Below are 15,218 nucleotides of genomic sequence, written 5' to 3'. Positions count from 1 at the left end.
TTTTCCTATCATCATCCACCTCACCTCCCCCTGCTTTCCCCTCCTCCCCCTCCACTCTCTTCCCTCTTTCATCCACTCTTCTACCTTGTACCCTCCTTTTTCCCTCTGCTCTGCGGGACACCTTATGCATATCATGCAAGCAGTACATATGTATACCTCTATGACAATACCAATGTCACTACTTTAGATCTTGTCTATCAACATATCTTGTATTTCATGTTACGATATACATTTCATACTTATTTACTTTTTAACTATATATTACCACATGTTTACATTCCATACAGAGAGCTGCCCTGCAGTACATTTGGGAACAATCTGGGTTCACGCCCTCTTCTCTTCTCTTCACTCTGCCATGCTGCCCCCCCCCCATGCCTGGCCCCGGTCCTCTGGTTGGTTCCTCGGCCCCTTCAGCTCCCGGGGGAGATGCTCTCCGCCGACCTGTGCTTGGGTTATGTGTTTGTAGCCTTGGTTTTACTAGTAAGTATGGGATGACTGGTTCTGGCTTCTTGCTGTATCCCTTCATAACCGCTACTCTAACTACTTTATCTGTATTTACAGACAGCAGCTATGCACATCAGCCCCTGATGAAGCGAGGAAAGCTCGCGAAACGCGTCGGGTTAGAGATGTACTATGCATACCTGTATTATATGTATTACTATTTATTCATGGCTATGTTTTAGGATTATCATGCAATGTTGCTGTTTTATGAACCTTTTTTACCCATGCCTATACCCTATTATGGATTATGCTGCTGTATTCAATAAATACTTGTACCTTTATATTTGTCTACCCTTTGATCACCATTCACACCTCATTTAAAGTCCCGTGGGCGACTTTCATTTGCTTTTTTCTGATATTAGGGATGGAGGTGTTTTATGTTAGGGGTCAGTTCCCAGACTTTCCTTGTAAAGGAGCCAAATACAGGGCAATCTTAGAAGAAAACCTGTTAGAGTCTTCAAAAGACTTGAGACTGGGGCAGAGGTTCACCTTCCAGCAGGACAACGACCCTAAACATACAGCCAGAGCTACAATGGAATGGTTTAGACCAAAGCATATTCATGTGTTGGAAAGTCCAGACCTAAATCCAATTGAGAAGCTGTGACAAGACTTGAAAATTGCTGTGTATATATATATATATAACATTATTTTATTTCCATGAACTATCAAAATATTTAATATACATTGAACACAAGTCACTGATTGTAAAAACTTACAGCTGAATTCACAAAAATATCTAACAGCTAGATATATAAATCTTTATTATTTAATTACAGTACCCACACATAACTTTATTTGAAATATGACTGTATATGTGTGTATTATTTATATTTAAATATCTATTTAGCGCCGTTCTCAGATGCTCTCCATCCAATCTGACAGAGCTTGAGCTATTTTGCAAAGAAGTATGGGCAAAAATGTCACTCTATACATGTGTAAAGCTGGTAGAGACATCGCCAAAAAGACTTGCAGCTGTAATTGCAGTGAAAGGTGGTTCTACAAAGTATTGACTCAGGGGGGGCTGAATACAAATGCACGCCACACTTTTCAAAAAATATTCCCCTTCCACTTCACAATTATGCAATCTCTCTCTCTCTCTATATCTATATCTATATCTATATCTATATATCATACATATACACACACATACACACACACAGATGCATACACACACTGTGGGAAAATAAAATTGTATATTTATTTTTGCAAATGGAGTTGGAGGAAGTCAGTGGACTCTTGAGTATGACGGTAACTACACATTCCATTAAGTCCATCTGCCACGGTGCCAGACTTAACCTTCATTCATTCGACAGCCTTGCAAATTTAAAAAGTGACAGTGGCTGCAGGAGAGAAGGATCCCCACACACACTGTCACAGGTGGAGCAGTTTGGCGGAAGGTCCCATTTGCACTTTGTTAAGCTCTTAAACATGGATGTAACTTGGTGCAAAAGGTGGGAGATAGTCTTTAAGATACATTACATTTAAAATATGATTTTTTTTTTGGAGTTTTATAAAAACCTGTGGGGGGGGAATAAACATTTCAATATGGCACTTCCTGTTAACGGACTTCTGTGTTGTGCTTCCCTAGACAGCAGTCCTTAAACCCAGACTGCCCCGTACCACAATTACCAGCCAAGACAAATAGTCGTTGCCACCAACCCCATCCTCTTCCACCTTATGCGTTTTCTTACTGCAATATCATTTTAATGGACAGCTCTACTGTCTAATAGCAATCCATATAAGTGGAAGGTGGCAGGGGACAGTAAGCCCTCTTTCACATGGGTGTACCATACCATGTACCTGTGCAAAAAGGGGTCGTCTTCACCCATGTGGGATTCACAATGTTCACGTGCAGCCAGCCTGGTGAAATCAATGACAGACGGCCAGCTGCACAGAGCTGCATGATTCTCCACATGCATCCCAGAGTGTACATCCGTGTGGGTCAGAAGCATGGATCAGAATGCAGTCTGTCATGATTTCTGCATCAGGCCGCACGGATCTGTAAGGAACACCTGTGCATTCAACATGGGTGAAGATGACCTCTTTGCACATGTATACAGATTGGTACCCCCTTATAAATGAGGCCTAAAAGCCAATCTAGAAAATCTCTCAAAACGGAGTTAGGAGGACCATGAAGTATTAGGTCTAAAAATATTCATTATTACTTACAGCCTTACTAACAGCCATCCTCAACTCCACCACACCACCGAACTGCTGCTGTATTGCTTTGCTCACTGGAACGTAAGCCATTGGAAGGACTTCTATGGGAATACCTTTCTTCCACTGATCTCCAAAATTCTTTGAATCTTTTCTGTGTAAATAGAAAAACACAAAAACAATTATGAATAATAAAATAAATAAGAAAACACACACACACACACACACACACACACACACACACACACACACACACACACAGCCTGTTCTTTAAAAACTGCAAGAGGAGAAAACAAGAGCAAGAAGGGTTTAATGCAACCAAATGCACTCCATTTTGTAATCAATCTGCTCTAGGAAAAAAAAAAAAAAAAAAAAAAAAGAAAAAAAAAAAAACACAAACAGCAGTAATCTGATTGGTTGCTTTGTGCCAACACACACACACTTCCTTAAAATTTGCACCAGGCCATCTTTGAAGGAAGACAGTAGTAATAATGCAAACCAAGCATCACATTCTCTCTGGTCCCATTCAGTCAGCTCACAAAATACAGATATTGGTAACCCTACCTATAATCTGCAATAACGATGAAGGACTTTGCACAACCAGCAACTATTTTTTCTTGCGCCAAACATCCCCTAAAAGGTTTAGGAAGAAACAAAAAAAAAAAAAATATATATCAAATTATGCTTGAATCAGAAAAAAAAAAAAATGTAAATAAAATTAAAAATATATCAAATTTTTTGCTGAACCACAGGGGGGAGGGGGAAGAGATAGGATGATCAGTAGAGAAGGATGATAAGTAGAGAAAAGGTTGGGGAGAAATAGAATAGGAGGGGACAAAAAAAATGCTAGTATTATCAATGACTGAAATGCTTTGTTTAAAAGAACATGGGAACCCTGGGCATCAAATATTCATGCACCTTTGTCGTGACCATAGGTATTGTGTAGACATCGAACTCCTCTCCCCCTAATATTTCTACATCTTCGTCCTAGTTCTCTCCTTGTCCATGGGATCATAAAATAAACAACTTCTTTCCACCTCTTCTCTCCTTCTCTTTCTTTTGTCTCTATCCTTCTCTCCTTCCCCTTTTTCTTCACAACACCGAGAAATTCTCTCTCAAGGTTCAGTTGTGAGACTTATGCCCTGTACACACGATCGGACATCAATCGGACATTCCGACAACAAAATACATGGATTTTTTCCGACGGTTGTTGGCTCAAACTTGTCTTGCATACACACGGTTGCACAAAGTTGTTGGAAAATCCGATCGTTCTGAACGCAGTGACGTAAAACACGTATGTCGGGACTATAAACAGGGCAGTAGCCAATAGCTTTCGTCTCTTAATTTATTCTGAGCATGCGTGGCACTTTGTGTACACACGATCGGAATTCAACCGATCGGATTTTGTTGTCGGAAAATTTTATAGCCTGCTCTCAAACTTTGTCTGTCGGAAATTCCGACGGAAAAAGTCCGATGGAGCCCACACACGATCGGAATTTCTGACAACACAATCCAATCGCACTTTTTCCGTCGGAAAATCCGACCGTGTGTACAGTTGTACGATAGTGGGTGACCGATAGCGTTAACTGCAATTTAAGACTAATAAGAGAAGTCTCAGTTCTGTTATTCGTTACACATGTCAGATTCTCTAAAGAGTTAGACCCCATTACACACCATTAGATTTTCTGCAGATTTTTGTCTTCCGATTTACCAAAAACATAATATGAGGTCAAACCTTAAGAGTTTCAATTTGTATGCAATCAGGCAGGCCCTTGCCTTACATGGTTTTGGTAAATCTGAAGACAAAAATCTGCAGAAAATCTAATAGTGTGTATGGGGCTTTAGTGAGTTCTGTTCCTATGACTTGAGATCACCACTTTGTTGGTTCTATTTTTATTGATCTTAGAACTTGCCAGACTAAATTGCTGTCCTGAAACACTCAATGTAAACTAGGACAAAATGTAGAATGTTAAACAATTCAACCTGAAGTTGGGAAATGTTATCCTGCCCCCGTCAGTTTGCTCCCATATGGGGTGGCAGGGGTGTGGAGTGACACCCTTTACTTTAGGCTTAACATTACATAGTGTTAATTTTGTTCTTTCCTGATTGTTACATGATTGTAGTACAAGATTTCATCCAGGTGAATTTCTTTACAATGTCCAAATGTATGACAGATGCCGTCTGTCTTTTTTTTTTTTTTTTATCGTAATGAGCAATCAAAAGATAAAGTCAATAAAAATATTGAAACTAAAAATGTAAAAAAAAATAAAAAAAATCATAAAAACACCCTTTAAAGGATTAAAACAGTACACCTTACCCTCCACCTTTGATGAGGTTGAGATCTGAATCAACTTCATCAGCTCCATCAATTGCAACATCAAGCTGTTAATGGGGTCAGAAGAAGACAGGATAGCAGTAAATTACACAGAAAAAAACCAACTGCGTATACAGCTTAGCTGATAATAGGAAAAGGATTTGAACCCCATGTGCTTTATTAAAAACACAAAAAAAAAACAGAGAGGTCCTCTTATAAAAGGCAATCTATTGTGAATGACTACATATTGTGGATGATTTATAAAAACAAATGTGCATAGCAAGTCACTCAGTGGAAGTGTATGTACATTTGAATGTTCTGGGCAAGTTGAACAAAAAAAAAAAAAAAAAAAAGGGGGGAGTAGGTTATTAGTTTATTCTCAGTGCTGGTCAAATGTTTTTCATTGGTTTTAAAACAGAAAGTAACTGAATTTGGCGACTAGTAGGTGGCAAGTATCAAAAGAAAATCCCTATGATAATTAGCACTCTCTAGCAGTGGCAGCTGGCGCAAAAATTTTTTTTTTGGGGGGGGGGTGTCGCGAACAAACCCATCCAGGTTCGTACTCACCAGTGGCAGCCCATCCATTAAGGACACACGGGCACTGCCCCCTGCCCATGCCTCTGGCCCCATGGATTCCAATGGGGTTTTTTTTTTTTTTCTTTTAAGCATGCGATTATAGCCCAGGGGCTCTAATAGGCTTCAAAAAAGAGTGGGCTCGGGGCGCAGAGCAATGCATCCTGAACCCACCCAGTTGTGTGACAATAGCAAATGAATATTCACTATTGTCACACTGATCCTCCTCCCGGCCAATCAGGAAGCCAGGCAATAGGATCGCTTCTCCTCTTGGCCAATCGAGTCTCACCTGAGCCCACCCAGTTGTATAACAATAGTAAATTATTATTCGCTGTTGCCTTCCCGATTATCCTTCCACTTCCTGATTGGCCGGGAGGAGAATCAGGAAAACAGCGAATAATAATTCACTATTGTCATACAACTGGGTGGGCTCGGGTGAGACCCATCACCCAATTGGCAGAAAGGACAGGCGATCCTATTGGACGCTTAAGAGGACGACGGGAGGAGACTCACGGCAGAAGCCACCGTGATGCAGAGGAGGAGGACGAGAGGCGATGGAAGCCGCCTCTTGCAGGAGCGCTGGCCACCGGCGACAGCGTGGGGAGGGTGGGATGTGCTGCCGGCCCCCCCCCCCCCCCCAAGAAGAGAGGGGGGGTGGGGATCAACCAGCCGCCACTGGCACACACACCCTACAAACAGCACTCTAGCAGTCACGGCTCCCCCGATACCGGGCGCTGCAGCTTCCATGTTAACCCGGTCTTCTTTCCAGATTCCAAATCTTCATCTTCAGCCTTCTCTCCTGATTGGAAAGGACGAGAAGCCGGAAACTGATTGTGACTTTAGCAAATCAATATTCACCAAGTGGGAGGGTTCTGACTAACATTTTTTAAATTTAGGGTGTAAAAAACGTCAAATTATCAGTTATTTAAAAAGAAATTGTTCTAAGATTAGATTATGCAAACTAGGGGACCGGCTGCCACTTTTTTTTTTTGCCCAATTTACATAAAAAGGAATGTACATGCACTTTCACTGAGTGCATTGCTATGCATTTTTTTATACTGTAAATACATCTTAAAGTGTATCTAAACTCAAAACCAAAAGTTATATGCTGCAAGTTATTAGTACTTGGATGTAATGGCTGCATTCATTTTCCTTTCTCAGACTTATTTTTCCCCCCCCATCTGGTGATCCTTTGAACATTGCTGTCCCTGGGTGGCTACACTCACTTCTCAATGGAGATTTATGGTGGGAGCATTCGTTGTCACCAAGGCTGGACTTTAAACATGTCTGTCTTTGTTCACCTCCATCACATGGTAGCTAATGGAATTAGCATTTAAAAAAACAAAGATAATATTGATTTTGTCTTCATTGCTGCTTACAAGGATAGCAAGAAGGGCTCTAAATGGCTGGCAAAGCAACAGGTATTTTTGTGTTTGTGCAAGTTGCATTTAGCCTTAAAAAAAAGAAAGCAAACACAGATACCACATTTTTGGACTAGTAGCTGCAATATATTTATTTTTTTGTTTTTGGATAAGCTTTAAAAGTAAAAAATATTCATGGGGCACATGTCTGCTCCTTTAGCCTTCTGTTAAAGTAAGAGAAGAAAGGTTTGTAGATTGGCCACTAGAGGGAGCTCTGTATTTTAACATTGTGGTTCTCATCCAACCTTTTTGAAAGCAGAAAACTAAAATTGCTATCAGGCTTTAAAAAACACAGGAGACATACTATAGAGTCTGTTTAAAATTCACAAATTTTCAAAATAAGTCAAGTTAGAAAAAGGAGTCAATCTTGGGTGAAAGCGGTGAAAAGATTTATAAAAAAGGAAAAAGAAAAAAGAAAAAAAGGAGGAAAAATAAAAAAGAAAGAAGAAAGAAGAAGAGAGGAGACCTCTATCTCTCTACTGTAATAAAAGCTTCTCACCTTCCAGTTTGCAAACTCCTATGGAATGTACACTGCTCTGGCCATGCACATTTCAGTGTAAAATCTCGGCATGCATTGGTGCCGGGATGATACAAGTCCTGGAAGAAGAAGACTGGGCAAAGATGTTGGTTCCAATGAGGAACCTTGCGAATGTTGCATTGCTGGTTGCTTGGCTGTTATTCTGACCCTCTGGTTTCAATGTCACTCACTTGGAAAAGGATGTTTGTTAGGGCTAGTTTACACTTGCTTCAAAACAAGGCTTCAGACAAGCTTTGTTAAAGCTCTTAGCTTACAGTCCTGTTTACACCTTACATTTGCTTGGTGCTTCGATGAGGCTTTGGTGGAGCTTCAAGCGAGCTTTAATATAGATTTCAAAGAGTTTTCAAAGCCTACATAGAAGCACCACTAAAGCTACATGGGGTATCATTTTTGAAGTGTAGCAAAGCAAATCAAAAGCCAGATGTAAACAGGACTGTAAGCTAACCATTTTATTTAGTGACAGCGTTGAGAGAGCTTTAACAAAGCCTGTCCGAGGCCTCGTTTTGAAGCAAGTGTAAACTAGCCGTTAATGTGTGTTGTAGCCGTAGCAAGTGTAAATGAGCCCTTAGACATGTGCCATTCGTTTCGTGCCGAATTTAAAATCAGACTAAACTTTTGTTTTTTCGGAAATTCAAATGTATACGAATTACAATAGTACAGAATTTAAACAAATCCGAAATAACCAAAATAAATAAATACAAAAAAATTCAGGATGAAACTTGAATGGTTTTCAAATTCAAATAGTTTTCACATTTCCAAAGAGAATAAAACAGAATAGAAAAAAAAATTATATAGAATATAAGATGATATAAGAGAAAATAAAAAAAAGGAAGAAAGAAGAAAGAAGAAAGAAAAAAAGAGAAGGAATAAGAAGGAGGAAGAAAAAGAAGAAAGAGAAGAAAGAGAAGAAAGAAGAAGAAAGAAAGAGAAGAAAGAAGAAGAAGAAAGAAAGAGAAGAAAGAAGAAGAAGAAGAAAGAAAGAGAAGAAAGAAGAAGAAGAAAGAAAGAGAAGAAAGAAGAAGAAAGAAAGAGAAGAAAGAAGAAGAAAGAAAGAGAAGAAAGAAGAAGAAAGAAGGAGAAAGAAAGAGAAGAAAGGAGAAGAAAGAAAGAGAAGAAAGGAGAAGAAAGAAAGAGAAGAAAGGAGAAGAAAGAAAGAGAAGAAAGGAGAAGAAAGAAAGAGAAGAAAGGAGAAGAAAGAAAGAGAAGAAAGAGAAGAAAGAAAGAGAAGAAAGAAGATAGAAGATAATAGAATTAAAACAAACAATAGAACAGAAAAGACTATAACCATTTCCCCAAGATTCGAATAGAATCAATTCGAATTAAAAAGATTAGAACAGAAAAAAACTGAATAGTATAGAAAAAAAAACGGAATAGAATAGATAAACCATCATCTGAAATTCGACTAGAATACATTTGAATAAAAAAAGAATGGAACAGAAAAAAAAAAAAAGAAAAAAAAAAAAAAAAACAAACAAAAACACACACACACACACACACACACACACACACACACACACACACACACACACACACAAGAATATAACCATTTCCCAAAATTCAAATAGAATATAGATTAGAATAGGAAGATGGTTATATTATATTCCAATTGTGTTATTTTCTATTCAAATTCCAATTGATTCTCTTTGAATTTTGGAAAATGGTTATATTATTTCTATTGTGTTTTTTTAAAATTCTATTCACATTTCAGAAGATGGTTATAATCTATTTAATTCTATTCCTTTTTATCCCATTCTATTTTTTTTCCTATCCTATTTTGTTCTGTTTTACTCTTTTATATTCTATTCTTTCATTTTCTGTTATATTCTATTTTTTCTATTCTATTCCTTTATTTTCTATTTTATTTTATTCTCTTTGGAAAATAGGTAAACTATTCGAAAACTATTCAAAATTGATTCAAAAACGTTTCAAATCGATTCGAATACAAATAAAAGTAACCAAATTCCTAAAACAAATTTAAAACTAATGCAAATAACGAGGTGAAACAAAAATTTTCATACTAGCAGTGGCAGGTTGATAAAAACAGGGAGGTTGATCTGCCTTTTTGTATTGACCCCTCTGAATCTGAAAGTCTGCCATCCAGGTGAAAGAGGCCAGAAAGTCTTTTCTACCAAAATCTTCACCTGCTGGCAAATTTTTGTTCATCGGGTTTAGTTCCATAATGATGAATTGATGGCCGGAAGCCAGGAATATCCTTTAAGCCTGTACGCTGACGATACCCAATATCATCCAGCAGCTGTGCTGTACAGTCATTATTACCTCCGGGTGTCTCTCCAGATCTGTCAGAGTTAATCCATTCTGAAGTATCAGCTGACGTGCCTGCGAGCGGAAAAACAAATCTTTACTTTGTATACCAGCGCACTGTATAGAACACGGGAGAGACACGCGAGGGTTATTCACAGATCACATGAACCTTGAGCCATCAACATCAAAAGAGGATTCACAAAAAGTGTTGTAAAACAATGCAGATCATGGGTCAGAACTCCTGACCTGAATAATTCTTCTGGTAGAAGTGTCATTGCATCAGCACAACAGACCAGCAAATGCCATTTTCATAAAGAAAGGACATCAATGGCAGTAACCATCTTTCAGTACATATGCAATTTACCATATGCTGCATTCAGATACATAATGAAAAAAGAAAAACAAACAAACAAATTTAAAAAACTAGAAAAGTATGGGAAATAAAAAAAACAAAATATTCATACTTACCTATACGCCTGCAGCATTAGTCCAATACTGTAGCTGCCGATTCCAAGGCCTGGTTCACACCTATGCAGGTTTCTGTTAATGCGTTTCTTTTTTCGGGCTGTGTCGGTGAAGCAAGGAGTGCAGACTCAGTGAGAGTGGCGCAGCTGTGTGGGAAGCGCTGTGTCCGGCAGCCTGAGACTCTCTCACGGTAGCGCCAACCCTGGACTCGGGGCTCCAGCCTCAATAGCCACCCCTTAACGTCGCCACTGCTGTACGCATGTAAATGTGTGTGCCAACATATACATGCATCTAGCATATGTATGCTATTGGTCACCGCTGTTGCTTAGAACTGACATGCATCACTGATGAAACACTACTGGCATTTACATTGCCTTCATTCTAGCAATCAAGGATGCTGCTGATGCACGCATGTAAACATAGCACAAGCATTACATGTGTGCAGATCAGTATCCTACATAAAATCATACAACTCCTGTGCATGAGCCCTCAAAGCTGAAGTTTAGATATGGACAATTTTGCATAGTTACATTGATTCCGCTTGGACCAATGTAAATAAAGTATGTGCCATACCTGTGGGATGCTCCTGGAAGCCGGAAATCACTGTCGTAAGCACCGCTAGCTTCCATAGCCTGTGGTGAGCAGTTGCCCTGCAACATTGTAAACACAGGAGGTCACTCTCGGCATGGGCACCATTCAGGGAACACTTTGCAACTTCTCAAGAGATGCAAAGCATTCTCTGATTGGATGGAGTGCAGAGCTGGGGCAGCGACATCACAATCCCTCCCCCAATCCAGAGAATGCATTCATTGAAAAAACAAAAAAAAAACAAAAAACAAAGTGTTCACTGAATGGCGCCCGTGCGACCTCCTGGGCACCAAGCAGCAGGGAAGTCACTCAGCACAGGACCCACAAACTAGTGCTGCCTATTACAGTGATTTTCAGCTTCCACAGGGATCACTAGGTACAGCATTTACTTACATTGGTTCATGCTAGACCAGTGATGGCGAACCTTGGCACCCCAGATGTTTTGGAACTACAGTTCCCATGATGCTCATGCACTTTGCAGTGTAGTTGAGCATCATGGGAAATGTAGTTCCAAAACATCTGGGGTGCCAAGGTTTGCCATCACTGTGCTAGACAATTGTAACTATGCAAAATAGTCCATATCTAAGTGTCAGCTTTAAAGTTGAACTCCAGGCAAACTACTAAATACCACAAAAGAAATCATTATAAATGCCTTCTTTAAAAGTAACACTTTTCATCTAGAATTTTAATATCTCCTTGTATGTTCATTTGTTTAACATACACAGTTGAGCTCAAAATAATAGCAGTCCAACATCACTAACCAGATCAAATCACTGTTTTTGATACAAGTTATATTTCTATATGGCAAATAATTTAGTGGTAGGTGTACTAGAGTAATAAAAAAACAATAACCCCAACAGTCATGATATGCATGCTGCTGATTTTGTGTGATTGAATCATTCATCGAAAGGGGCATATTCAAAATAATAGTAGTGTGGAGTTCAATTAGTGAGGTCAGTCTGAAAAAACAGTCAAACCCTGTTAAAGTGATATTGAAGTCTTGTGGGTTTTTTTTTTTTTAAATAACAAACATGTTATACTTACCTGCTCTGTGTAATAGTTTTGCACAGAGCAGCCCAGATTCTCCTCTTCTTGGGCCCAACACCGGCGCTCCTGGCCTCTCCCTCTTGCCACGTGTCCCCAGCTTGCTCTGGGGGCACCCCAAGCAGGCATGCTCCCGAGCCGCGGCTCTGTGTCCATGCACACTTGGCCCTGCCCCCCTCTGTCTCCCGATTGGCTGTGATTGACAGCAGTGGGAGCCACTGGCTCCTGCCGCTGCCAAAAGCCTATCAGGAGCGCATGTCCTCGGAGAGCGAGATCGAGAGGGGGCTCAGGCAAGTATTAAGGGGGACTGCTGCACACAGGTTTTTTGCATAATCCCTTTACAACCAACCACTTTAACCGCTTCAGCCCTGGAAGATTTTACCACCTTCCCGACCACTTTTTGTGATTCGGGGCTGCGTCGCTTTAACTGACAATTGCGCGGTCGTGTGACGTTGCACCTAAAAAAAAAACTGACGTCCATTTTTCCCACAAATAGAGCTTTCTTTTGGTGGTATTTGATCACCTCTGCAGTTTTTATTTTTTGCGCTATAAACAAAAAAAAATAAATAAATAAAAAAGGCGACAATTTTGAAAAAAAAAAAAAAAAAAAAGCAATATTTTTTACTATAATAAATATCCCCAAAAAATATATAAAAAAGCTATTTTTTTCCTTCACATTTTCAGCATGTGCTGAAGAGGTTACAATTTGCCAAAAAAAAAAATGGGCCACAGACAGTTTGTCAGACGAACCCCCAAACACTGAAATCAAGCCACAGTACACTGAAGTATGGTGGCGCAAGCATCACGATATGGGGACGATTCTCATACTATAATGTTGGGCCTTTTTATCGCATACCAGGGATCATGGGATCAGTTTGAATAAATCAAAATACTTGAAGAGGTCATGTTGCCTGTTGCTGAAGAGGATATACCCTTGAAATGGGCGTTTTAACAAGAAAACGACCCCAACACACCAGTAAGTGAGCAGCATTGTGGTTCTAGACCAACAAGAACGTTCTGGAGTGGCCAGCCCAATCCCTGGACCTTAAATCAAGAGAAAACTTGTGGGGGTGACATCAAAACATTAGGTTTCTAAAAAGGTAAAACCAAGAAATGCAGAGGAATTTAATTGAAATGGATTGGAATGTAGTGCAATCATCCTGGGATGGAATACCTGGTCACAGGTGCCAGAAGTTGGGTGGATTCCATGCAACACAGATGCGAATCAGTTCTCAGAAGGGCTTTTTTTCAGCAGGAACGCGGGGGAACGCAGTTCTGGCACCTTCAGCACTGAATGTATGTAATGGCAAGGGGTGCTGGAGTCTGCTGGAGGGTCTATTGTTGCTGGGGAGGGGGCAGAGGTGGCTCTAGACTTTGTGAGACCTTAGGCAAAACTTAGACATGAGGCCCCACTCACTCCCATAATGGGAAAAATAATTCAAGGGATGAAAATGAACTGTATAGTATAGGGGAGTGGACAGTACAGGGGGGTAGGTAAGTGGGTATAATAAAGATATATTTTCCTCAAGCAGAGCTGCACAGGGAAGCTGCTCTCACAGATCCTACCTTTTCTGGTAGGCTGTCACAAAGAGAAATAAAGGGGGAAGGAAGGAAGGAAGGAAGGAAGGAAGGAAGGAAGGAAGGAAGGAAGGAAGGAAGGAAGGAAGGAAAGAAGGAAAGAAGGAAAGAAGGAAAGAAAGAAAGAAAGAAAGAAAGAAAGAGAAGGGGTGGAGGAAGAAGGGAAGGAAGAGCATCCCCTACATCAGTGTACTCACTGGGACGCAGGAGGGACTGGAGGGATGGATGGATCAGACTCCCCTTTTCCTTTTCTGTTTTCTTCTTCAGCATGAATCTTCCCGCCCACACATCCCCTTCTGAGGCAGAACAGAGAACACTGCCGAGGAGAGTGGGCGGGGCAGACACAGGAGGAGAGGGCGGGAGGAGGAGGAGCAGAAGCTCTCTCTCCTCTTCTGTTTGGCTGTGCGGGCAGCAGGGGGAGGGGGGAGATCTGTCAGAACAGGCTATGCTGAGCGGCTCTCCCTGTCTGTGATCCAGAGATGTACGTGAGCTCCGATCACACATCTCACTCGCAGCCTGTTATCTCTCCCTGTAACAAAACGAGGGGACTCAGGACTGTGTGATGGCGGATACCTCTGCTGCTGGAAGAGGCGGCTCTCTGATTAGGTAAACAATCCAGCTGTGCGAGGCCCCTATGACTGCGAGGCCTGAGGCCACCGCCTATTTCGCCTAATTAGAGAGCCGCCTCTGGGAGGGGGGGTTCTTATGTTGCTGGGTGGTCAGTTGTTGCTGGGAGGGATCTATTGTTGAGGGAGGGGTCTATTGATGCTGGCTGCTGGGAGATCTGTTGTTGCTGCTGCAGGTCTATTGTTATTGGGAGGTGGGTAGAGGGTGGAACCATGGAACGGTGCTCGGAGGTGGGTAGGGGGTGGGGAAAACGGGGTGACTCAGAAAAGGGGAGTTCCGACAATTATTCTCTGAGAAAAAGTGTTGGTTCTCAGAAACAGTGCTTATACAACCAACCAATAGAAGTTCAGTGATTCACAGGAAAGCCAACTTTTATAAGATATGATTTTATAAGATATTATAAAATATGAGTTTATAAAGAAAAATGAAGACTGCTATTTTTTGGAAAAGCCTACTATTCCCCTTTCTTCACTTTCTGTAAAGCAATAACAAAATTTGAAACATTTTTTCTTCATGTTTTGGATTTGGAATAGACTGTGCAGTGTTTCCAATGCATTTGTGTGTATGGAAATAAAAGCCATTTTATTAAAAGCGGTTGTATACCCCATTTTTTTAAATTTTTACCTACCAGGGAAGCCTATAATAAGGCTTACCTGTAGGTAAAATGAATATCTCACCTTTCATGCAACCGCTGACTTCAGCGGCACATGCTCTTTGAAGGTCCGGTGGACGCTGCTGGAAAATTAGAGCTCCTTGCCGGAAATTAGACTCCCACACACATGCGCGGGATTGACATCATCGTGAACCCAGGAGACACACCGAGGGGAAAATGTCAGCCCCCTCGGTGGTGACCGGGATGCGATGCCGACACTTCGATCTAAGGTAAGTATTTCATAATGAGTTAGTATGTGGCACATACTAGCTCATTATGCATTTGCCTTACAGGTTTTTTTGTGGGGATACAAAAAAAACAAAAAAAAAAACCAAAAAAAAAAAAAAAAACCACACTGCTATTATTTATAACACAACTTTAGTTTACAATGTGGCTGTTTTAGCCCATTACTATTAGGAGATATGACCAACTAGAACTCCTTCTTACAGAAAGTATTCCATCAAGGTCAGGGAATTGTGGAATGAGATGGGAACATGA

The 15,218-nt window shown here is 40.6% G+C and overlaps 1 protein-coding gene across 2 annotated transcripts in view; it reads right to left on the bottom strand.

Moving 5' to 3' along the window:
* The window catches only part of RPIA (ribose 5-phosphate isomerase A), a 61,176-nt gene that overhangs the window by 23,786 nt on the left and 22,172 nt on the right, over positions 1-15,218 (bottom strand). For both annotated transcript variants that reach the window (XM_073610996.1, XM_073610995.1), the window contains exons 5-8: positions 9,782-9,841; positions 4,976-5,040; positions 3,223-3,291; positions 2,671-2,812 (exon numbers count right to left, since the gene is read on the bottom strand). In XM_073610996.1, the coding sequence (XP_073467097.1) occupies positions 2,671-2,812; positions 3,223-3,291; positions 4,976-5,040; positions 9,782-9,841 (336 nt within the window). The remainder of the gene's footprint in view (positions 1-2,670; positions 2,813-3,222; positions 3,292-4,975; positions 5,041-9,781; positions 9,842-15,218) is intronic.

This window comes from Aquarana catesbeiana, linkage group LG01 (genome assembly GCF_042186555.1).
Source record: "Aquarana catesbeiana isolate 2022-GZ linkage group LG01, ASM4218655v1, whole genome shotgun sequence".
In the NCBI taxonomy this organism is placed as follows: domain Eukaryota; kingdom Metazoa; phylum Chordata; class Amphibia; order Anura; family Ranidae; genus Aquarana; species Aquarana catesbeiana.
Note: the sequence above shows the minus strand (reverse complement) of the source record. Positions and strands in the feature narration are given on the sequence as shown.